At 39.3% G+C, this 26,484-nt stretch overlaps 2 protein-coding genes across 3 annotated transcripts in view; one reads left to right on the top strand and one right to left on the bottom strand.

The window, feature by feature from the left end:
• Positions 1 to 26,484, top strand: part of fyco1a (FYVE and coiled-coil domain autophagy adaptor 1a) — a 600,194-nt gene that overhangs the window by 559,235 nt on the left and 14,475 nt on the right. The gene's annotated exons all lie outside the window — the stretch shown is intronic.
• Positions 166 to 26,484, bottom strand: part of zgc:136930 (uncharacterized protein LOC563946 homolog) — a 40,518-nt gene continuing 14,199 nt past the window's right edge. The window contains exons 6-9 of one of the 2 annotated variants that reach the window (XM_028804042.2): positions 17,344 to 17,564; positions 14,092 to 14,135; positions 9,933 to 9,971; positions 166 to 350 (exon numbers count right to left, since the gene is read on the bottom strand). In XM_028804042.2, the coding sequence (XP_028659875.1) occupies positions 322 to 350; positions 9,933 to 9,971; positions 14,092 to 14,135; positions 17,344 to 17,564 (333 nt within the window). In that variant the 3' untranslated portion in view covers positions 166 to 321. Of the gene's footprint in view, positions 351 to 9,932; positions 9,975 to 14,091; positions 14,136 to 17,343; positions 17,565 to 26,484 lie in introns of both variants that reach the window. The other variant, XM_028804041.2, reaches the window with a different exon arrangement.

The following is a 26,484-nucleotide window of genomic DNA, read 5'->3' as shown; positions in this document are numbered from 1 at the left end:
TCCATACACAAAATAAGCCACAAGTTGAACTCAAGTCCCGGAGCCAGCTATACAAAAGCAGCACCAACGTTGTGGCACTGGGCTATGCATCTCAAAAATGGCAGTGAATCACCACAAACAGTAAAGATAACACCTGAAAAGGAAATATCTGCAAAGACAGGCACCTTTTTTTTTTTTTGCAAAGAACAAGTTTATTGTCAGCCTCAGAATGGAAACATCTCAACAGAAGGGAAGATAAGATCTGAAGGGCGCTGCTGTTACTTTCACTCATGCAGCCATCCTGCTGTTGGTCTGCGGACAGGAAATGGACACTCTGTCCTTTTAAGGAATTGAAGAAGTCTCTGTATCATCTGATAAAGCAAAAGCAAGAACATGACATCCATTAGTTTCATTTAATATGATATATACTATCAAAGGTTAATGAACAAAGAGAAGGCGAATATTCTCAAACCCTTCTTGATCCAGCTGTCACAGGGGACTGGAGTCTATACCAGCAGCATGAGTGGCAAATCATTAAAGGACCCCAGATAACGTGTCAGTTCAACAAACAGTTCACTCACATATTTGTAAATTTCAAATCATTGAGCAAATTGACTGGCACAGATTTGGAGGTTTATGAGAAAAACCCACAAAGAGACAGATGGAGATACCAAACAGAAAATGACCCCGTGGATCTGTGAGGTGGTAGCAGAACCCTCTGTGGCACAAATTAAGAGCCCAATGCAAATGAAAGATAAGGCCAAGCTTCATAAGACTGGAAAAGTGGAGAACAGGGAAATCAAATTCTGATTTTGGAATTTTTTGTTTTACAATAATTATTATTATTATTATTATTGCAGTTGTACTGTTACAGTGCATCCGGAAAGTATTCACAGCACATCACTTTTTCCACATTTTGTTATGTTACAGCCTTATTCCAAAATGGATAAAATTATTTTTTTCCTCAGAATTCTACACACAACACCCCATAATGACAACGTGAAAAAAGTTTACTTGAGATTTTTGCAAATTTATTAAAAATAAAAAAATTGAGAAAGCACATGTACATAAGTATTCATAGCCTTTGCCATGAAGCTCGAAATTGAGTTCAGGTGCATCCTGTTTCCCCTGATCATCCTTGAGATGTTTCTGCAGCTTAATTGGAGTCCACCTGTGGTAAACTCAGTTGACTGTACATGATTTGGAAAGGCACACACCTGTCTATACAAGGTTCCACAGTTGACAGTTCATGTCAGAGCACAAACCAAGCATGAAGTCAAAGGAATTGTCTGTAGACCTCCGAGACAGGATTGTCTCGAGGCACAAATCTGGGGAAGGTTACAGAAAAATTTCTGCTGCTCTGAAGGTCCCAATGAGCACAGTGGCCTCCATCATCCGTAAGTGGAAGAAGTTCAAAACCACCAGGACTCTTCCTAGAGCTGACCGGCCATCTAAACTGAGCGATCGGGGGAGAAGGGCCTTAGTCAGGGAGGTGACCAAGAACCCAATGGTCACTCTGTCAGAGCTCCAGAGGTCCTCTGTGGAGAGAGGAGAACCTTCCAGAAGGACAACCATCTCTGCAGCAATCCACCAATCAGGCCTGTATGGTAGAGTGGCCAGACGGAAGTCACTCCTTAGTAAGAGGCACATGGCAGCTCACCTGGAGTTTGCCAAAAGGCACCTGAAGGACTCTCAGACCATGAAAAAGAAAATTCTCTGGTCTGATGAGACAAAGATTGAACTCTTTGGTGTGAATGCCAGGTGTCACGTTTGGAGGAAACCTGGCACCATCCCTACAGTGAAGTATGGTGGTGGCAGCATCATGCTGTGGGGATGTTTTTCAGCGGCAGGAACTGGGAGACTAGTCAGGATAAAGGGAAAGATGACTGCAGCAATGTACAGAGACATCCTGGATGAAAACCTGCTCCAGAGCGCTCTTGACCTCAGACTGGGGCGACGGTTCATCTTTCAGCAGGACAACGACCCTAAGCACACAGCCAAGATATCAAAGGAGTGGCTTCAGGACAACTCTGTGAATGTCCTTGAGTGGCCCAGCCAGAGCCCAGACTTGAATCTGATTGAACATCTCTGGTGAGATCTTAAACTGGCTGTGCACCGACGCTTCCCATCCAACCTGATGGAGCTTGAGAGGTGCTGCAAAGAGGAATGGGCGAAACTGGCCAAGCATAGGTGTGCCAAGCTTGTGGCATCATATTCAACAAGACTTGAGGCTGTAATTGCTGCCAAAGGTGCATTGACAAAGTATTGAGCAAAGGCTGTGAATACTTATGTACACGTGATTTCTCAGTTTTTTTTTTTTTAATAAATTTGCAAAAATCTCAAGTAAACTTTTTTCACGTTGTCATTATGGGGTGTTGTGTGTAGAATTCTGAGGAAAAAAATGAATTTATTCCATTTTGGAATAAGGCTGTAACATAACAAAAGGTGGAAAAAGTGATGCGCTGTGAATACTTTCCGGATGCACTGCATATCTTTTAAACTGCTTGAATTGTCATCGTCTCTTGGGAGAGTAAACTTCATCATATGTCCAGGATGACTGAATAATACTCTCCAGCTTCTTGCAGTGTATTAAATTTAATAAATTGGGAGGAAACTGGTGTGCCATTAAATGCAGAAATCTATTAAAATTACAATTTCATGGATTTTGCCCTCGAAGTCAAACATCAAAGGGACCTTCAAACATCTCTTCACGATAAATAGTGGACTGTGATAAAACAAAGAGGATATTGGCCTGGCCCTGATCACAACAGAGGGTGTTATGTGTGACTGGAGAGAAGAGCTGACAATGGATGGAACACAGGAGCACACTCTGTGATTGAAAAGATCCAGAGCTACAAAATGGCTCAAGTAGGAGAGCAAAGAAGCCAGGGCTACAGAAAAAGAGACGCTGCTGTTCCAGTTTAGTGTTTATGGTAAGAGATGAGCTCAAGTAGTGGACTCAGACTAGGAATACGTATAGCAGCAGTTGGGGAATCTGACAACAGGCTGAGACAAAAAGTGCTATGGGAAGGAATAAACTGCTGAAACCATGGAGTAGCTGTGTGCTGTTTATTATTAGCTGAAGGACAACACAGGACTGAGGCACCATTAAGACCAGTGACATGCGCATAAACAGAGTGGTCACCTTAAAGGAGATGAGCCTAAGCAGTTGAAAATGTTGACTTAGAAGTTGCTTGGTGTAACTTTTTGCCGCCTACCAATTGCCCTTTTAGTAATAACTAGCAAAATGCCCGCTGTCGCAGGAGGCTGGGGGCCAGACCCAGCCGGGATGCCTGGAAGGACCGGAAGGCAGTTTATACGTCCCCCGGGCCACGAGGGGGCAACCGCCCTGGATAAGGAGGGGACCACGAGGATCGAGCCAGGTGGCTCAAGCCTATAGGGGCCTGTGGCCACCACCAGGGGCGCCCCGAGCATCGTGGAGCCCAGGAAACCTGCACTTCTGGCACACCAGGAAGTGCTGCCTGAAGAACATCATCAAGCACCTGGAACACATCAGGGTGGAAATAAAAGGGGCCGCCTCACTCCAATCAGCGAGCTAGAGTCAGGAGTAGGAGCAGGATGAAGCTCCCGTGAGAAGAGGAAAGGCAGCCCACGGAGACTAAGAGAGAAGCCCGTGAGGAGGGTGATTGGTGCTGGGAGCACTGTGTGACTGTGTGGAACTTATTTGTAATAATAAACATGTGTTTTATGTAAAGTGCTGCATGTTAGTCTGATGGTGTTCGGACCCGGGTTCACACCGTGCTTCGCAGCGGAGACGTAGTGTGTTAAAGAAGTTATGAAAAAGAAAAGGAAACATTTCAAAAATAAAGTAACATGATTGTCAATATAATTGTCTTAGGCTTATTTTAGTATTGAGAGTGAATTTGATGATTGTAAAGAATTTAATTTATGATTGTAAATGTTGGGTATGAGAAATGCACATTTTTAGGATGTAAGGATCTCTTTGTAAACGACGTTTGCAGTTCTGCCCTCAGGCTATAAAATGACCAGGCTGTCTGCTGAGCTTACTCTTGAGCATGCAACGTACAGTTGGCCGTGTGAGAAGCAATCTTGTGTCAAGTCAATGCCGACCTTTTTTAGAGTCTGGCCCTGTGACTTATTTATTGTCATAGCAAAGCAGACCCTTACTGGAAATTGGAGGCGTTTGAATTGGAATGGGAGGTTAGAGGGTATGAGAGGGATGCGAGGAATAAATCCAGTCTCCCCTGAGCCAGTTTCAGTGAGGACAGTTGCCTCAATGAGGTTCTTGTGCAGAAATTTGATCTGAAGCCTGGTGCCAAAGTTTTGGTGGTTGTAAGTTTCATAGTAACATAATAGGTGCGCCGACCTTCAAAAGTAGAGTATGCCCGGAGGATTAAGAGTGTGAAGAAACTAAATGAAAAGGCAGGAGTCACCAGCAGGAAGACGTGAAGCAAGTCAAACAATAACAGGCTTGAAGCGGTGGAGTAAAGAAGAAGGGAGCAGTGAGCACGATGAACAGATGAGGAAAGTAAGGAAGCAAGTGAGGAGGCACATAAGTGCGGGATGTCGTTAATGTATATTGGCAGGATCCCAACCACATGGTAGGTGCGCGGACAGCAGGCATGCAGAAAAAGAAAGGGGGACCGGGGGCAGCCCTTGTACATCTCTGCCATGAAATAAATCCTCTGTTAATGGAAATAAGGAATGAAACCGCCAAAAGGAGAGGTCAGTTCCGAAATTTCCTTATGGCATAATGGGGAGAACCGCCAAAAAGAAGACGTTATTTTCTAAAGTTCGTTATGGGGCACAGCGCGAAATGAAACATACTTAATGTTTGTAAGTACAGTATATTGGAAGTCGCAGAAATAGTGAGGAGGGGTTTACCCTATGTATAGATACAGTTTAGGGGGTTTAGGGGGTACACCCGTTTCCCCCCTTTGGGTGTTGCAATAGGACATGAAACATACCTAACTTGTAACTACACTGCAAGGAATAAGCATGCGAAATTTCAGCTTCCCATCTACAGTGCATCCGAAAGTATTCACAGCGCATCACTTTTTCCACATTTTGTTATGTTACAGCCTTATTCCAAAATGGATTAAATTCATTTTTTTCCTCAGAATTCTACACACAACACCCCATAATGACAACGTGAAAAAAGTTTACTTGAGATTTTTGCAAAATTATTAAAAATAAAAAAATTGAGAAAGCACATGTACATAAGTATTCACAGCCTTGGTCATGAAGCTCAAAATTGTGCTCAGGTGCATCCTGTTTCCCCTGATCATCCTTGAGATGTTTCTGCAGCTTAATTGGAGTCCACCTGTGGTAAATTCAGTTGATTGGACATGATTTGGAAAGGCACACACCTGTCCATATGAGGTCCCACAGTTGACAGTTCATGTCAGAGCACAAACCAAGCATGAAGTCAAAGGAATTGTCTGTAGACCTCCAAGACAGAATTGTCTTGAGGCACAAATCTGGGGAAGGTTACAGAAAAATCTCTGCTGCTCTGAAGGTCCCAATGAGCACAGTGGCCTCCATCATCCGTAAGTGGAAGAAGTTCGAAACCACCAGGACTCTACCTAGAGCTGGCCAGCCATCTAAACTGAGCGATCGGGGGAGAAGGGTCTTAGTCAGGGAGGTGACCAAGAACCTGATGGTCACTCTGTCAGAGGTCCTCTGTGGAGAGAGGAGAACCTTCCAGAAGGACAACCATCTCTGCAGCAATCCACCAATCAGGCCTGTATGGTAGAGTGGCCAGATGGAAGCCACTCCTTAGTAAAAGGCACATGGCAGCCCGCCTAGAGTTTGCCAAAAGGTACCTGAAGGACTTTCAGACAATGAGAAAGAAAATTCTCTGGTCTGATGAGACAAAGATTGAACTCTTTGGTGTGAATGCCAGGCATCACGTTTGGAGGAAACCAGGCACTGCTCATCACCAGGCCAATACCATCCCTACAGTGAAGCATGGTGGTGGCACCATCATTCTGTTAGGATGTTTTTCAGCGGCAGGAACTGGGAGACTAGTCAGGATAAAGGGAAAGATGACTGCAGCAATGTACAGAGACATCCTGCTCCAGAGCGCTCTTGACCTCAGACTGGGGCGACAGTTCATCTTTCAGCAGGACAACGACCCTAAGCACACAGCCAAGATATCAAAGGAGTGGCTTCAGGACAACTGTGAATGACCTTGAGTGGCCCAGCTACTGCCCAGACTTGAATCCGATTGAACATCTCTGGAGAGATCTTAAAATGGCTGTGCACCGACGCTTCCCATCCAACCTGATGGAGCTTGAGAGGTGCTGCAAAGAGGAAAGGGTGAAACTGGCCAAGGATAGGTGTGCCAAGCTTGTGGCATCATATTCAAAAAGACTTGAGGCTGTAAATGCTGCCAAAGGTGCATCGACAAAGTATTGAGCAAAGGCTGTGAATACTTATGTACATGTGATTTCTCAGTTTTTTTATTTTTAATAAATTTGCAAAAACCTCAAGTAAACTTTTTTCACATTGTCATTATGGGGTATCGTGTGTAGAATTCTGAGGAAAAAAATTAATTTAATCCATTTTGGAATAAGGCTGTAACATAACAAAATGTGGAAAAAGTGATGCGCTGTGAATACTTTCAGGATGCACTGTATATGGAAAGTGTGAGAATTAGTGATGAGTCAGTGAGGCCTTTGCCTTTTATATGTATAGATAATATACCAAGAAATGTAAACTCTGAAGGTTTTAGTGGTTACAATAATTAAAGAAGACAGGGCCAGTAATGCGTATTCATCTGTGCCTTTACAACCTTAATGACAAATTGAAAGAATAGTATGCTAATAAAAAAATCACTATTTATACCTAACTTCCTTTTTAATAAAATATAAATATGTAAAGTAGACATAGGTGACTCTATCCTTTGTTACAGACTATTTATAAAGGTGGGTCAGTTGTTGACCTGTCAAGAGTAACTAACAGTGACAGCAAAATTACGATACAAAGCAGCCAGATAAACCTTAAATATATACAGTAATTTAATTAAGGTCTCCAAAATAAACTGAATATCCCAATATAACCAAAAAGTTTGACAAAATTGAAATATAGTCATCATTTTAAAACACTGACCCTTGATTTCTGCTTACTTTGTCTATGGAAACAAATGCAATGCCCCATCAACTCAATGCTCGGTGTCAGAGAACTTTTCAAAGGAGAAGTTGCTCAGTGAGAACTGTTTCGCAAGCTGCATGTGAATGATTTATATTTGTTTGGCCAACACCTTTATCCAAAGCAACTTACAACATTTGAGATAGAATTGGTTACATTTCTTTTCCATTTCAAGCACAGGCAGGTCAAGTGACTTGCACATGGTCACACAAAGTCAGTGGTGGGATCTGAACCCACAACTTCAGGATTTGAGGTCCAAAGCCTTAATCATTACACCACGCTGGCTGCAAATGAGAATAATGTTACCAGTCAAGTCAAACAGTCAGGTCCATAAGTATTGGGACAGTGACACAATTTTCACAATTTTGGCTCTGTATACTGAAATCAATCATATCTTAATTGCTTAATTTCAAATCCATTGTGTTGAAGAATAGAGCCAAAATTATGAAAATTGTGTTACTCTCCCAATACTTATGGACCTATCTATAGATGGTAGGGAATAACAGAGAATGATGTTTATGATGTTTTAGGATTGGTGTTAATATAAACCAATTTGGGAGATTAATATACTTTGACTTTAAATGAAATCTGTCTTTAGCAGTACACTCAAAGTCTACTGTTACAGTCATATTTTCATGTTGACTGTTTCATTTGGTGCGTCTTGTCTTCTATGCCATGGCAATTTGAGAATTATTATTGTCATTATTATTTTTATTGTTGTGGCTTTTGTTTTAATTTTATGAAAAATTAATTACTACAAATAAAAGTTACCAGCAAAGAATTTACATCAATCTTCTTCTTATGCAGACAGCACAAATATTTTCTATAAACTAAAAGTAACATAAAAATGCCAAAGGTGCCAGCAATGCCTTTTAATAAGTATTCAAAACCTCCACATAATTGCATATTAAAGAGCAGGCCACTCAAATATGTCTGAGTTTTTAAGACTTTATTTAATTAAAAGCATTACTGTTGTCGTCCGTTGCTGAATCTTTCAGTATCAATGACCAAGACCTAAACTCAAGTAATAAATATTGTCAATGGTAGGCTGTTGAACGCGACCACATTGAATTGCAATTATTTATCATGGAGCCTAAAATTTTGTCCTCCCGATGTTTATAACAAGTTGTTCACTGTGAAAGTAGCTGATGCTGGATGTTGCAGTCAATACACTCCAAACTTCATTCATCTGAAGAACTCTAAATCTTAGGAAGTGGTTCAACAAGAAGAGCAACCTTCTAATTGTGCCACCTCCATTTAAAATGGAGAGCCTTGCAACATTTTGTTGATGTTTTCTAACATCCCTGAGTTCCAACCAACACCTCTTCCAATAGGAATAGGAAACTTTTTTTTTTTCGAGAGGTGTTCCACATTTATTATGACATTACAGTAGAACACTAGAACAATCTAGACGAGAATAGGCCATTTAGCCCAACAAAGCTCTCCAGTCCTATCCACCTAAATCTTCTAAAAAAAATCAAGTCTAATTTTAAAAGTCCCTAAAATCCTACTGTCTGCCACACTACTTGGTAGCACCCATTAAGTCTCTCTGTACCCATTTTTTTAACAGAAGCGTCTTAAATCTTTCTGAGCAGGTTAAGCAAACTCTTGACAATTCTTTGGTTTGTCAGGAACACCAGCCAGCCTGACAGTTATGTAGCTGCTAAGCCAAGACTAAAGCTGCCACTGCTTATGTCCCATCTATGAAGTCATCCACCAAATAAACCAAGTGGTAGCAGCCATCCTATTTTGTGGTTATCTGAATATTATGAACAAGTTTATTGTGATTCTTTTTTAACATTAAAGTTATATTTTCCTGCAATTTTTCTTTCCTATTATGGATTTTGGAGCATTGTGAAACCATTAGTGCTAATGTTTTCTGATTTAAAATATATTTAAATGAATTACAATATTTTTGCTTCTTTTTTTCAATATCATATTGTCTACCATTTCCATAACATTGTTACAGAAATGGCTTGTAAGTGCATAACATGTGATGTCACCACTGCAACGGAATGAGACATCAGCACCGGGCATTTTCAAGTCATCCGAGATTGTGGATAACTGCTTGAAACTTGACATGAAATTTTCTTTGGGTCAGTATCTCTTGGTAATAAACTTTGAACATTGACTCCGATTTAGGGGTGTGTTTCTGGTTTTGACCTCGGAGTCTATTCTTTTGGTATAGTCCATCTCTTCTTCTTTTTGCCAAATGTTTTTTGAGCAAAGATGTTTAGGTTTAAAAAGGTAGGTGGTATACTGTGACCCAGCTGAAATGGTGGGATTTTAACTGAGATTAAAGATTTATTTGTTCCTTCCTCACCATGCTTCTTTAGAACTGCCATGTGTTTTATTTGGATTTGCAGCTGCACTGTTAGCCAGCAGGCTGCTAAGATGGCCATGCTAAAGCAGTCTTGAATCCTCTGGTTTAGTCTCTAGGAGACTCTTACCTCCAAATTCTCCTAATTCCATAACAATATTAATTTTTGCTAGTGGTTCTATCTCAGGTTGGATACTGAGCCTCTGTCTCCTAAATGTGACAATGCAAGCCACCTGACAAAAGAACAACATGTATTTTTGTTCTGTCAGTTGGATTACAGTACAAACAAGTTACAAGAAATAACAATTGTTTTATTAAATTTGTTAGGCTGTATTAGGTGGATGAGGCATTTCCAATAAAGCAATATACTGAGTACCAGAATTCCTTATTTGAAAACTTGAACAGACAAGATTTCTAAGAGTTTAGCATATCTCACAACCCTTCCGCTCTTATTTTTAAAAAATTAAGAATATAATGAAAGCAAACCAGTTTGTGTTACCTGCTGTGACTGACAGATCTTTCTTTTTCAGCCCACTTTCTGCTGCAATACAATAAAGACATAAAAGCTATTAATTATTTGAAGTAATAATTATTTCAATTTTTTTTTTATTATTTCATTGATATACAAAAAATAGTGAGCTTACAATATTAGCCAATTTCAAAACTACCCAAGCATTCATACAAAAAATGGCAAACATAATGATCTGTGGCAACATTACAAAACATTCACACCAGCGTGTGGAACATCATACAACAGAATCTTGCTACTTTTTACTAGCAAATTGTTAAAAATATATTGTGTGAGCTGAGCTTGTCATTCTGAGCTGGAGATATTATACTCCATACCGTTTTTAATGCTTTTTTGGCTAAACTTTTTTACTAAGAAGCATATACTCATAATAAAAATTTGCAGAAGAAAAAGCAGCTTGTATTAGATAGATAGATAGATAGATAGATAGATAGATAGATAGATAGATAGATAGATAGATAGATAGATAGATAGATAGATAGATAGATAGATAGATAGATAGATAGATAGATAGATAGATAGATAGATAGATAGATAGATAGATACTTTATTAATCCAAAGGAGAAATTCACAAATTTTATTAAAAATTCACAAAGGTTATTAAACACACAGATCTGCATTATGGTTTTGCCACACTCCCTGCACTATTTTGGAAAGTTTTAAGAACACAAATAACTAGAAGCCATTCATTAGAACAGAAAAGACACTATGAAGGTCCCATCTTTTATGCACTTGCCTTCAGAGAAATTTAATGTGTCATGTCTGGAGTGCTGGGGAGTGCTGTGGTGAGGGGCATCCCATCCTGGGAGAGGGAAAAGTTGAAATGAGAGACCTCCCAGCAACTGGACCCTTCCCTCCACACACACTCCCCAGGACTTAAATGCTCAGCCAGTAATCTCAATAGTGTAAAAAGTTGGGGACTTCCACGAAGAAAGGAAAGAAATTTAAACTTTATACCTTTCTTAGGAAATCAGCCCAGAGTTAACAACAAAATAGTAAACGAAAACCGTAAAAAAAAAAAAAAAAAAAACCAACCACCAGCCACACATAAAAGGCAATTGCTTGTTGCAGTGAGGCATTGCGTCTTAACTGTGCAAATTTCCAGTCGATGTCAAGCATGTGCTTGTGCAGACAAACAGGTGCGTTCAGAAGGCAGTGAGAGCATCTGCCCACATTAAAAGGATTCAGATTATTTCTAAAGCATGCACAGTGTCAGCTTCGGCAGCAGTGTGTGATTTTCAGTGTCATGCCTTTTAGTGTAATAGTTCCTCTTCTCGTTCTGATCCTAAGTTCAATAGGTTAAAAGAGTTTGTTTTTACTGGATTTGAATATTTGAAATGCATTCAAATTGGATAACATTTTCTTAACACATTCATGCATGATTAAATCTAACAAAATATAAACTATAGTCAAAACATTCCCAGAATAAGAAGGCAGCAAAAAGTCTGAATATGCCTGAGATATGATTTCATACCACACCAGAAAGGGTCCATAGTGGAAGCAGAAGACAGTACATTATTACTTAAATTAAAACCACTCAACTCATTCAGAAATGTCTGGGTAAAAGTGTACATAAAACTAGAACTGATAATCACATTAAAGTGGCTAAATAAAAGAAATCACACGCTTGGGCTTTTTTACATTTACAAAATTTTCCATTATGAATTGTCATTAATTATTAACTTTTACCATTGATCAATACAAGATATTTAATAAGGTCAAAATCTCATCTCATTTTCTAACCCGCTTAATCCAGACCAGAGCCTATGCCAGCTAGCATAGAGTGCAAGGAATGAACAAACCCTGGACAAGCACACACCAAATACACACTAGGGCCGATTTAGTGTCACCAATTCACCTAATTTGCATGTCTCTGGACAGTGGGAGGAAACCAGAACACCTGGAGGAGACCCATGCAGACATGGGGAGAACAAACTCCATGCTGGGAGACTTCGAAACCCTGGACTCTTTACTGTCAGGCAGCAGTGCTACCACGGAACCACCGTGTTAGCCATAATAAATAAAAACAGATTCTTGCAAATTCCATAAACGTTCAGCCCATTTGCTATGAAAAAACCTAACATGGCTCTGTCTTTAGTAGACTCATTATTATCTGAATGTGATCTTTAGAAATGAGTGAAACGACTTGCTGTGTTGCTTCACAAAAAATATTGCAAAACAAATTGTGTTTAGCCACTAGCAAAATCCATGCCAATAGCACATACTGTACCTATTAACTTCATATGCAACCTTTTTCTCAAAATGCTAAGACAAGGAACAGTTTATTATGGTGTAGAGTGTTGAAAGGGGAGTCATGGCTAAAGCAGAAATACCTGCAAGCTGGGTATGTGGCGGTCGACCTACAAAGTTTGAGAAACAGAACAGAGATGGTGTTACCCTTTATGTTACCTCTACCATTAAATGAATATGCAAAGCAGAAATGGCAGTATGAATGTACATGCAGGCAGTGTGGTGTGGAGCCTAATGGAAGTAGCTGTGGCACTGATGGCCGGTGGTAGGAAAAGACAGCCATTTACGTTCCTTTCCACCTTCCAAAATCTTATTTAAGTGAGTTCCAAAATTTATAATTGCTAAATCAAATGAAAAATAAATTTTAGGTGCAATTTCATGAAACTGTAGGCAAAATGAAACTGTTTTGCTCATCACAAGTGGTCTACCTTTGTGAAATTAAGATATGAAAGTGAAGATGAGTTCAAGTTACATAATTATTTGTTATCGGTTTTTCACACCTTTTTAATGCAACTTTGTGTGAAGCCACAGAAAGATTTAACTCTAATCTGGAATAATACTATTAAAATGCACCAATAAGGGAAAGATATACCAAAATTTGGAATGAACTAAAGATCATTACAAAGAATTGGTCAAAACTGTAACTGTAAACTGAATTTCTAAATCAGGGTGAGAAGGCTACTACTGCCATCAGGCAAACTAACTAATGGACTATGGCATTTCCCTAGATATTACAATCTTGTGCGACTAGGACAGGAGAAATTGTATGAATGTGTTTGCATGGGATATTCAGGACACAGAAATGACACATAATTAGCACCCATGAGAAATGGATTTGACTCAAGACTGAAAATCTTCAAACAACTCTCACTCTTCCAGAACAGGAAGATGACCATCAGATCATGTATTCTCACCATAAGATGAGTTCTCTAAATTGTCATTTTTAACCTTCCACCAAAGCTCCAGTTCGTTTCCCACCAGAGACGTATCAATCTATGTACAATAAGCCATTTCCAGTTGCCAAGGTCTATCTATTCTGTCTGGATCTGCCTCACATATGTCAGTCAGCTAATTGATATTGCCGTTACCCACCAACTATTAATCTGGTGAATGGTGAGCCCCTATAGTGACACCACACAAATTCTTCAGGTTGCAACTGAACAAAGCAGAACCACACAATCACTTGCTACTGGCTAGTCAACGTCAAACCCAGATCCCTCTTCCAGGGGTTGGTCTCTTTAGGCATTTTTAATCTCTGCTTGATTTGCTTTTCTCATCTACAACAATTTGCCACAGTTAACCCAATCACCTTACTCTAAGATTCCTTGGTTGCACACTAGGCCTTCAGCTGTGCCAAGAACTTCTTAAACTTATAAATTAATTAAAAATGTGTATTTATTGAGAGCTTTTTGTGTTGATCAATGGTTAAAAAAAATCACAATTAAATACATCAAGATTTTAATTTCAGCACAACCAAATGTTAAAAAGTCTGAAGAGAAGGCGGTGAATTCTTTCACCTCTCAGAGGCCACAACTCTTACATCACACATCATAAGATGTACAGTCAGTAAAAGCAGCAAATAAGGAACAAACTGGTAATGGTGGCAACAAACTTCAGGGTTATTTTGATGACCTAAATTTTCAGTATTGTGCCAATAAATAACATTTTGAAGAAAATATTGTTAAGAAGCGGGTGGAATATTTTGGGAAATAACATTATTCAGGGAACTCTTACAAGCTATCCTGGATTTAAGTAGTTTGTGAATTGGGTTTGATGTTATATCAGGTATTCCGTTTATCTTCTGTTTTTTAGAATACACAAGACATTTTTATTTTTTCACTTTGCATGCTCATTCAGTAAACATTTCAGACTTTCTTACCTGAAAAACTGTATGTTCCAGAATACACCTCAAGATCTGGGAGCCTGCAAGAAGAAAATTTGAAAGTGAGATTAAGAATGGACACTTCTCTGTGATGAGTCAGCACAATATCCTGTTAGATGTGAATCAGGTTATCTGGTACAAGAAGTTCAGAGGTGTGGCAGCTAGCATGATTATTATGCAAACTGTATGATTGAAATCGGTGTGTATTCATGCAGAAACAAGCCCTTATAAAATGTTTTAAAATTTGGTTGCATATGCTGCCATCATTTCTAATGAGGTTACTGTTCTTTTCTTTTGATGCACATGTGCATATAAAGCATCTCTAGTTTCATAGGAGATGGCTAACGTCCAGCACAAGTCTTAAATGTGCAATGTGGTGGCCAGTGAAAATTATGCATATATCGCAAGATGTCAGGCAGGCAAAGAGGTTACCCGGGCAGATGAGGTGTAGTGCTAACATACAACAGAAGGTGGTTCCAGAAGCAGCCATGCTGTGAAAGAGATAACCACAATACTAAATGGGCAGCTGTTCTAAGTGCCAGTGACAATAAATGGCATTCAAAGTATTATAGGTTTAAAGTGTTATGGGTTTAAAAGGAGCTGTAACCACTTTTGAAGCTTTGAAGAAGACAAGAGGAATGTGCAGAAGGTCAGGTGACTTTCCCTAGTCAGGAATTTCATCTGAAACAGGCCTGACTAAACTGCATAAATATGTACTTATGCCATGAAGGGTACCTAGGCCTTTAGCACAAGAATGATATGATACCTGGACTCACTGGAAGGAGTTCTTGGGAAACAAACCCCATATTCAAGGAGGATTCCTGATCCCAGAAGTGTTTCCAGTGATTGCTGCTGAAGTAATCCCTTTGCCAGTTGCCCACTGAGCTTGCAAATTCACTGAGCTGAAATGAGGACAAAGCCTCCACTGGCAGGGAGGTAGCATGACCAGAGAGTGGTGACAGAAGACGTTTGGTTGGTAAGTCAGAGTTATTAGTGCTTGTGGGACTTTGATTTAGATTGGTGGGCAAATGGACCAGCCAGAGCTATGGTAGCTCCCACCCTTGTGTTCAGAATGCATTCTTAACTTACTTTTAACAATTGATTATCTTTATAATAGGCCATTAGTTCGTTATCTTGATTGTTTTTAATTTTATTCTTATTTGGTAATGACATTTTGCCTTTTCATTGCATTTGTTTATCGAGGACATTGCTGTGTTATATTTGTTTCCATTTTAGAACCTTGAACACAGTGCATTGCTATGTGATATGTTATCATTATGGTTATGCTCTAAGATGTGGCCTTGTGCATTAAACACTAATGACTTAGTGAAAGTTAGTGTTTGTGCAGTTAAATAAGCAAGTTGAGTTCCAAGTTTGACATGGTTTCATTTTGTTTTTGACCTTAGTTTTCATGTAGCTTTTTATAGTTTAGTGAATGATCTAACCTCCTTTGTATTGACCTTTAATGTCGACCTTGACCATTCTACTGGTAACCGCTACAAGACCTTATTTGACCTCTCCCACTCTATAATTCTGACTATCTATGAGGACTTCCTTTATAGTTCACTTTGAAGATGCAATGGATGACATCTTCAAGGAACTTTGACCTTTTGGGAGGACTCATATGCTAATTTATTTTCTTGGGAGCAAGTCAACAGTTGACCATACACACAGATGAGTGCTTGTTGTAATTGCTCTGCTGGGAGGACCAATAGGCTCACGAAAGGAGTTCACTCCTTCATCTTTAAGCACATTAATGAAGTGGTGGGTGAAAATTAGGCACCATAATTGCTGGTAACCCAGTCTTTTGAGTAGCTGAAGAAAATAAGAACTTTCTAAGGTTCTTAAAAACATCAAATTAATTTTATCTGATTCTCTCTAAAAGGATGTGACTTATACTCATCAAATAAGTTTATATATCAGAAATGATAGATAGATAGATAGATAGATAGATAGATAGATAGATAGATAGATAGATAGATAGATAGATAGATAGATAGATAGATAGATAGATAGATAGATAGATAGATAGATAGGAAATGTTGTGCCATGAGATTATCTAGATGTCCTTCAAACATCTGAGCAGCACCATGGTTAATTCTGTTATGTCACAGGACCCTGGTTCAATTATTGGCCTTGTCAGTGTATTTATTCACTGCCAATGGTGAAAATATTTTGTGTTCAGTGCATCAGTGTGGTCTTTAAGTCTCACAGCTTAAACTGAATGAGTATTCAGCTTACATACATATATGATGACTACACTTAGTAGTAAAGCTTACCATATAAATGAAGAATTTCAAATGAAGCCAGAAGAAAAAAGGTATTTTTGGTTTTCCGGGAACAATTGGAGGTAATAACAACTTGAGCATTAATTAGGCAAAATGGGGATGTTTCATATTAGCGGATGTATAAGGCTAATGAACAAGCAAATTAATTTAATTTACTATGTGAAGTGATGGGTAGCAGGAAATGTATTCTTAAGGTTAATGTAAGTAAACAGAAAATGAGGTCTTGTGCAGTAACGGTCAGCAGATAGTAATGGAACACACTGCAGTGTGTAGTAAAGGTCAGGAGCAACTGTGTTGTAATTTGATTGGCTATATCTGACTGCTCTAGTGGTATAAAATAAGTAACAAAGCCTTATGGAAGGATGGAAAGAAGATATCTTCTGCTGTATGTTCTTACTAAAATGTCTAGATATTCCATGAGGGTTTTTTTTATTTGATATTGAAAGACCACAATTAAGAAAACATTTAAAGAAATCCCTATTTCTGTACCATATTTTCTGTTCTCAATATCTCCTCTGTGGTTACATGAAGGGACATATTAGTTGTAGTATGGCAGCAATTCTAAAAGACCACATTCCCAGTAATCATGCACCACCTGCTAGATACAGTGTGGAATTGCAAATTTCCTCCATACTTGAACCAGCTTGCAACCAGCTCTACAAAGACTGTCCCCAGTAAGATCAGGGAAATGCCTGATTACTGGGAGGTAAGTGGTTGCCTAGGCCTTTAGGAAAGGTGAGTAGGCCAAATCATGGTTAGAACTTACTATTAGATTTGTCAGATTAATGTAAACGTGTCTACCAAATGAAACCGCATGGTATATTATGTGTATTAAACAAGCTGTTCAGTTTGTTCACAGCTTCTGCTAGAAAATTGAATCAGGGCACCATAACTTAAAAATAACATTCAGATATTCTCAATCTGCGTAATCAGAAGTTCACACATTGTAAAGAAAACTTACTTAAAGTCATCTGCCTCCAGTAGTCTTCTGTAGGTGGATATTTCCACATCAAGGGCAAGTTTAACATCCAGCAGCTCCTGGTAGGACAAGATCTGTTTATTTAGCTCTGACTTGGCTGTCACAATGGCGGATTCGAGGCTTGAAATCTGTGCCTGGTATTCTGCCACCCCGATGCTGCCCTGTGCCTGAGCTTCTGCTAAACTCTGCTCCAAGTTGAAGTTCTGCAGGAGGTAACAGTTATGGAGAAGGTTACTGGAGACATCCCCCTTAGAGACAGAGAGGGGACAAAACATTGACTCTGCAGATGTTTGTAGAAGCTCATGATTATAACATGGGAACAAGAAAGGAAAAAGCCCCAACAAATCCTTTATAGTTATAGTTTTCATTAGTGAAAAACATCCTAACACTAGTCTGAGCAAATGTATTATCTAAATGTATTTTTTGTATTTTTTTCCAATTTGAGAACAAATAAGTTAAGTGACTCACCCAGGGATGAACTTTGTGGTTTATAGTCCACCCCCATATCCACTAAGCTACATTGCCCTCTTTAATGTGCTGTAGATTAAAGCAGCAATTTAAAAGCAGGCATCTTTCAGAAGACCTCATTCTTTCAGAAATCAAAAGATTGACACCTTGTGTGTTTTTAATTAAAGCCAAGAGGCCTTATGTGTGTTTTCAGTCATCTCTGATTGTTTCAGTCTTGATTTGGAGGGAGTGAAACTGAAAGAGGCAGTGGGCACCTACAGGTACCAGTGAATGTTGCAGAGCATCTTTTGTTGTGACATGACAGGACAATGGCTTGTAGCTTCAAATTTTCTAGTACATGTCAGGCTTCCCAGACTTATTCCCAGTCTTCATAGTGGGGAAAACACTTGTGCCTTGAGTTTCATAAATCTATTAACCAGTACTTGGTGTGAAAGACTTTGAATAAACCATAACAGAGCCGGCCTTGGAATAGTTGTACTACAGTGCCTTCAAATGATCAGACGTCCCAGATTACATCTCACTTTGCAGCAGTTCATGTATGAGACTGTCAAGGCAGGGATGCCGGTCACTAGCCTAGCTTTGTATTTTAAGAAGAAGGATGATTGGGTTGTGAATCATTGAAAAAAGGCTCTGTTTTTCAAGCTAAAATAAAGAGTACTGAATCTTTATATCATACAATATCATACACCTCAGTCTGCCAGACCTATGGACCCCAAGAACTCTCCACACTTGTTTTTTTCTTAGTATTCCTGCTTCCCTCTATTAATCTGACCCCTCTAATGGCACCTGGCATTCCATTCATGCAGCACTGCTTGTTTATGGGGAGCAAAAAAGCAGGAGACAACACCAATGGATTGGCACTCACTAGTTAAGACAACATGTAAACTGCATATTTTTGGGATGTACGTGGAGAAAATCCATGGAATCAGAAGTTTACTACTCCATACAGATGGTGACCCAATTAGGGTCAAACTTGGTCTCATTGTTCAGAAACAGCAGTACCTACCTCTTGTCACCATGCCACTCTCTATCTGTGTTCAAATTGTTCACTGATAATGTACGTACAGTGCCTATAAAAGCTATTCACCCCTTGGAAGTTACCATTTTTTTATTGATATACAACATTAAATCTCAGTGGAGTCAATTTGACTTTTTTGTCACTGATCAACAGAAATATCTCTCTATTATAAAAGAAAATCTTGAGACAAGACGAGACTATTGCCAAGAGTTTTTCCAAGTCCTGCGAGATGAGACTACAGTATTGCCAAGAGATTTTTTTTAACAGCCCAACAAGATTTTTTTTAGTGGCCTACTGCCACGGTCCTCTCACCTCTAATTCGTGTGAATGCTTTTGTCAGACACAGTTCCTTCGTTCTCAGTTCTTATAAATTTTTACGTTTTCCTCACTTTAAGTTCCCAATAAAAGAAGACGTATTATGTCCAATTCTTATTGAAGAATTTCATCCTGTAGGGTTATTAACAGAAGAAATGAGTACACTGGCAATACTAGCACCGAGAAACGATGAAGTCGAACAAAGTAACACGAAAATTGTTGATCAGTTACACAGCAAATTGGTTAAATGTGTATCAATAGACTATGCTGAAACAGTTGGTGGTGATGTTGCAAAAGACGTAAACATCAAATTACAATATCCCATAGAATATTCACAACTGTTAAAACTGTCTGGTCTTCCTCTGGCCGAGTTACCGTTGATAGAAGGATGTATCGTAAAGTTATTACATAATATATGTATGAGTGACGGGCTATGCAATAGGACAAGATTAGTTGTATTGAAAATTTGTCGAACAATTCTGACATGTAAAATTTTAACAGGCAACAAGAAAGGTAATGTAGTACATCTTCCAGGGATAACATCTGACACCAAAGGAGATCTTGATATGCCATTCATATTAAAACATTTACAGTTTCCCGTTAGAATAGCTTTTGCTATGACAATTAACAAATCACAGGGACAAACATTTGAAAATGTCGGTTTATTTTTTAGAGAGAAAGAAATGATATTCACTCATGGGCAGTTATATGTTGCATTGTCACAATGTAAGTCCAAACACAGAATCAAAATTCAAGATGATATTGACGAAATGTTAATTCCAAATATTGTTTTTAGTGAAGTTTTACAGTAAAAGTGTTAGTTTAAAAAGTATTTGAATGTTAATTTCAAAGCCAAACAGAACAAAAACGTATAACACAACGAATACCTCTAACGCAACATGAAACATAATTTTCTTTGAATTTATTACATTTTAATATTTTTTACTATGGTTAATTACTTGCTGTAATGCAAAATAGTTAATTCTATTATGCATATGTAACAATCTGCTTTCCCATATGCAAAGTGGCTAGCGCGTAGCGCCCGCCTGGGGGTTGGCAAGCGAAGCGAGCAGGGGGCAGAGCCCCCTAGTACTCTTAAAATGTCAAAGTAATAATGGATTTCTGCAAAGTGGTCTAAATTAACTATAAATATAAAATACAAAATAACTGATCACATTCACCACCTTTAATATGACACACCTAAATTATCACTGGTGCAGTCAATTGCTTTTAAAAGTCGCAGAATTAAATAAATAAAGAACACCTGTCATGATATTTCAATAGACTGTAAATGTGGAAAAGTCCATCTTGTGATGAGCCAGTATAGAGACCTGTGCCCACAGACTCGAGGCTGGCATGGCTGCCAAAGGTGCGTCTACTACATACTGAATGAAAGGGTAAAGACATGTGTGATCAATTATTTTGTGTTTTATATTTGTAATTAATTAAGCTTGCTTTGCAAAATCCAGTTTCACGTTGACATTAGAGAGTCTTTTCGTGTTGATCAGTGTCAAAAAAGCTTAATGAAATCCACTGTTCTTCAATGTTGAATCACAATAAAATGTGAAAACTTCGAAGAGGTGAATACTTTTAATAGGCACTGTGACATGAAAGAAGAGAGAGCAAGAAAACTCCTTAAGAGACAGAAGTCTCAACAAGAAGTCTTGGACCATGTGACTTAATGCACAAACCAATGTGCCAGTTTTACATAAGATGGTACTTTACTGTTTATCGGAATCATTATTTTTATGTGAATTTTCATTCAGTGCACTATAAAAGTAACGAAGTTGGTTTGAATTTCATTTTCTTCCATCCATTGATGTAGGGGAATCCAGGCTGAATTGAGTACACAGACATATTGTTGTGAAGGACTTAATGAAAACTGAAACACACACAAGCAGCTGCATTTATTTCCTGTAACTTTTCTTATTATTCAGAAGAGAAAGTAAATTTACCAACAAGGACTACGTGAGAATCAGGAAATGAACAAAGAAAAAAAAAACAGGAAACAAAATCTAGTCTACTCTTGCTGCACTGGCTGCTTTGTATTAAGATCTAAATGCCATGGGAGTGAAAAACTGATTTACCTTTCTTTTGTAGAAAGAAAAAAGCAAGTTGATAACGGGAAACTGTCACCCCGCCAACACACACACACACACACACACACACACTGTGCATCAGAGTAACTGTCACCTCCTGAAGTGCTTTGATGGTGGCCGGGTCAGTCCTGTATGCCGGTTATGAGTGGGGCCCCTTGGGGATTAAGAGGCTAAAAGGTTACAGTAAAAGTAGTTAGTAACAGTGCTAATCCTGAGTCGTGCTGGGGCCATTCTGTTGTTTGGGGGTGGGTAGTTTAATCACAGTCAAACCCTAATGCTTGGACATTTTTATTGGACCCTTATCTTCTTGTTTCCTAACATAACAGAACCTTCTCAGACTGGCTCAATCCAATGCAGGATCATGTGTGGCAAAAGCATAATCTGCACAGTAGGCTGGGTACAAGAAGGAAACAGTCCTGAACAGGGTGCGAGTCCATTGCAGGAACCACCCACACATACTACCTACTCTCACCAAGTAACCTTACCTGCATGTCTTTGAGGTGTATGGAATCTTAAAATTTAGCATTAACCTACACATAAGATAAGCTGTGCTGATGGGTTAGCCCACTCGGGTTCATTTACTCATGTTTAATATAACTTTTGTTTTTCTGGTTTCGAATATAATTTGTAAAGATACAGTTAATGTGACGTGGGATAAGATGTGACTGCAAGTTAATCAACAGTACTTGGGTGCAGTCTTGATTGATTCAAATTTTCTGTTCCCTAGTTTCTAAGCAAATTTGTTAATTTCCTCTTAACCAATAAGCTATGGCAGCCAATTACTGTGTTCAGGTACATTCACTCGTTATTTAGTTCAGATTTATAATAATAATAATTCATTACATTTATGTGCAGGATTTGTACAATTACTATTAACAAAGGTACAGTAAACTGTGGTGGCAGGTTGGGCTATTCAGTTGTGTTTACCTAGTTTGAAAATCTATTTTTTGTTCCCAAATAAATGAACTGGATTTGTAAATAGATTTCAGATAAGCTGTGTCATCAGTTTGGTCTGTTCAGGTGCATTTTTTTAACATAATAATTTGTAAATTTACAATTATCCAGAGGTATGATAAGTTGTGGTGGCACGGTGGCGCAGTGGGTAGCGCTGCTGCCTCGCAGTTGGGAGACCTGGGGACCTGGGTTCGCTTCCCGGGTCCTCCCTGTGTGCAGTTTACATGTTGTCTGCGTGGGTTTCCTCCGGGCGCTCCGGTTTCCTCTCACAGTCCAAAGACATGCAGGTTAGGTGGATTGGCGATTCTAAATTGGCCCTGGTGTGTGTGTGTCCTGCGGTGGGTTGGCACCCTGCCCGGGGTTGGTTCCTGCCTTGTGGGCTGGGATTGGCTCCAGCAGACCCCCGTGACCCTGTGTTCGGATTCAGCAGGTTGGAAAATGGATGGATGGATGATAAGTTGTGACCAAACAAGATGGACCATTCAGGTGCATTTGTTAGTTGTTCAAATTGATGTTTTGATCCGCAGTTTCGGAAGAGGATTTATACATTTCCGATTAACCAGATGTACGATAAACTATAGGAACAGTTTGGTCTGTACGGGTGCATTTTCCTCATTATTAAATTCAATCAAGCTATTGTTTAATTTGTTTTTTTTTGTTTCGCATTTCCTGAACATTACATTTAACCAGATGTATCAGTTATGGGGATAGGTTGGTCTTTTCAGATACAGTGAGGTAATGACACTGCACTTGTATTTGGGTCATTCTAAACACTTACGGTTGCTTTGCACTCATTTTGTTACATTCATTGATTTTTTTTTTTTACTTTTCCCTGCTTATTTTACTTTGCCTAACATTTGGAATCTGTTATTTTGATAAATTCACTTTTTATAGCAACTCCAGCCTGACTTTCCACTCCTCTTTTGCCTAACTCCTCATCTCCTGGCTGTCTTTTTCAAAGCTGTCCTTTTATACAAGCTTTTTTTCTACCAGACATAATACCCCACTGGAACTAAACCCTACCATTTTAAAGTTCCATAGCCAGACAAGAGAGCAGGTACATCCAAAAGGCAGAATACAGTAAAAGCCAAGCCCAAATGGTAAACTCATTCAGAATCTTTAGTATGAACTCAGAAATTACCAAACCAAAAGTCAAATTAAATAATTTTTAAAATTCCTCACTGATTAACAAGGACCAAGCCCTGCTGCAGCCCTCTGGGCCCGAGGTGTTGACCTTGGACTCACGGAGGAGCTTCACCCAGTGCCACTTTTTTCACTCCAGGAACTTTTTGGTGTCAGTTTGGATGAGGCTTTGAGACAAACAGTTTTTGCTCACTTTCAGCACTTAGATATCTTTAACACAAGTGACAGATGGAAGAAAACCAAACAAGAAAAACATCCTCAGCAACATAGTCAGGCCTAATTCCAGACTCCGTCTTTAATGTGGCTACAGCACACATCATTGACCCTTAAATGCTTACTAGATGCTCCAATGAAAAATAATGAGCTTATAAAAACATATTGGTATGTACAAAATGAAGGTCTGAATGTCAAAATGTTAAAATATCTTTTCATATTTAGGGTCATAGTGGCCTATCCTAGCAGTGTCAGACTGGAGTACCAGCCTGTTACAGGGCACATTTACACATGCTGGGCAAATCTGGAGCTGCTAATTAATTTAACTCCTTAGCCTCTTAGGCCACAGCACCTACGGTTTATTGTGGCGGACATCCATCTCCCTTACCCGGCCGGGACTCCTGTTTTATGGAAGGACCAGGGGAGAAAGTGGGCTCAGGGCATTATCTCCCCTGAATCACTAGATGGCAGCCCATGGAGTACTACAGCTCCCCAAATTTCCACAGGGCTTCATTGGAGTTGGAGTTGGGTTCCCGGGGTGGCACCAATACTACTTAGTTGGCCTCCTACCTCACATGGAAGTGCTTTTGGACCATGTTTATGGGCAACCGGAAGTACCCCCGGGTGCAGCATAAAAAAAGTCCACAGCCAGAGTCAGGAAGAAAAGAAACAAATCTTCCTGGAGGAGGAGTGGAGATGGAAAGAGAAAGAAAGAGAGAGAGAAGACAGTGGGCTGCTTTGTACTTACTTTATTGTACTGTGCTTCATACTGTGCTTGTGAGGGAAACTCTTGGGGAAGAGTTTCCCACAGCCAAATAAAAATCTATGTGTTGGGCTGGACTTGTGCCCGATGTCTATCTGCGGTGGGTTTGGGGAGCTGGAGTGCCCCCTGCAGGCCACAATATTTATTCATTTATTACTTCATTTGGTTTCTCAACCATTTTATTCCAGTTCAGACTTGCTGTACTTGTCTCATCCCAGGACTCATGCCAGCACATAACACTAAACAAGGTGCCCATCCATCAGAGGGCAAACCTCACACAGCCATTTTCATGCACATAGGGGTCAATTTAAAGTCACTAATTAAGCAAATCTGCATCTTTGGGCTGAAAACTGGATAACACAGAGAAAAACTGACAAAGGCATGTGAAGAATGTGACATTTTTAAATATGCAGCGACCTGATGGGAAACTGAATCCTCGTTCTTTGCAGTTTAATGACATGCTGCTAGGAACTGTGTCACCTCTTTTAAAAATAGAAATAATAAAAAAATCAGATAAACAAGTCTTATGATTAAAACGACAGACTCAAAGAATAGCAGACAGACAGACAGTGCCGAGAAACATATGACAATTTGCGCACTTCCCCAGGAAACATCTTTTTGAAACTTGGTCAGCCTGCCTTCTGATCTAGAAGCTGAATTTGTGAGTGACGCCAAGCAAAAGCAGAAGTCTCCCCCTCTCTGTACAGTAAGAAGAGGAAAAAAAAGAGAAAGAGACACATGAAAACAACATGCACTTGAAAAGCTTTTTAATGGGCAAATATTTGTGGAGCTCATCCAGGCCTTTTGTTTTTTCTGTGAAATGAGATACCCTGCCGGCTCGCTGTGGCCCAAAGAGGGGTATCAGTCTTTCTTAAGATCACACGATAATGATCTCAACATCCCTGCATTGTATCAAGAGATAATTATCTCCAGATGTTGAGAAAGCAAAGCTTCATCCCAGACCCATGAGATAATGTGCATATCAAATACTGCCTTTGTGGGATGCTTTGTATGGTCCTTTGTCAAACATATTCTGAAAAGTGCTACTAGGCCCCAGTATGATTACATTTATTAATAATGTGAGGTGTCAAAGTGAATTTAATGCTTTTTGAGACTATTTAAGCAAAATGAGGGCGGCACAGTGGCTACCAAACTAAATCATAGCTCTAGAGACTTAAATTTAAAACCTTGCCCTGTCAATACCTGAGTGGGGTTTGCTTGTTCTCTCATTGTCTGTGTGCATTTCCTCCTAGTATTTCCCAGTATGTTCAGATTAACTTAATCTTTACCTAAAAATTGGCTCAATGTAGCCAGGACCTGGACATTTGTGACAAGATGGCACACCCACAAGCTACACCCGCCTGTCCAAGACAAGGACAACTGGAAAGGTACAATATAACTTCTCATTTAAAGGAGATGACTAGATATTTTTCAGCTAGTCAGCAGATGTTATTAGTTATTCCACTTCATTAGAACAAGACACACCACACAATTTGAATACTGTAAGATAATATTCATAGAGTCTAGCAAAAGAAGAAGTCTTACAGTTGCATTACAGTCATATTCTAACAAAAATGGAAAGTCTTAGTAGGACCGTGATGTCGTCAGCAGGACAGCATTTACTCAGTAGTGTGCCTGCTGCATGGTGGCTGGCTAAAAAATGCTCACTTTTTTCATTGTTTTCATTTTAATTATGGGGCTATTTGAGAACTGCTAGACTATCCATCTGTTGGCGGAGCCTGTCAAGATAAGATCCAGACCTGAACAGGGCCCTGGAAATGAATGTTCAATGTTCGGATAAAATTTGATAAAATTTGGACGCAGCAGAATCCTGTCAAGTTGACTCATTTTATGTCCACCTTACTGCTTGAAAGGATTCTCACAGATCACCAGCCACTTGTGTTTCACCGAATGCTATTAAAGCCGAGGAGCAGTCATTGCTCCCATTTGAAATGGCCTTCCAGTTGAATGATACTCTGGGAGGCCCAGTCTGTCCATCTCACGTGACCAAATGGTCAGTTTGTGATGGCACCATATGTGCTATAACGCAGAATGTTGTGATCCATATTTATTTCTAATTTTTCCTGGGAAGGGTACATTTTTCCTGTTCTGTAATAATGTTATTTGTTGTCAGGAATCTTTGGGGTTAG

This window comes from Erpetoichthys calabaricus, chromosome 6, assembly GCF_900747795.2.
Source record: "Erpetoichthys calabaricus chromosome 6, fErpCal1.3, whole genome shotgun sequence".
NCBI classification, from domain to species: domain Eukaryota; kingdom Metazoa; phylum Chordata; class Cladistia; order Polypteriformes; family Polypteridae; genus Erpetoichthys; species Erpetoichthys calabaricus.
This window is presented reverse-complemented; position numbering and strand designations above follow the sequence as displayed.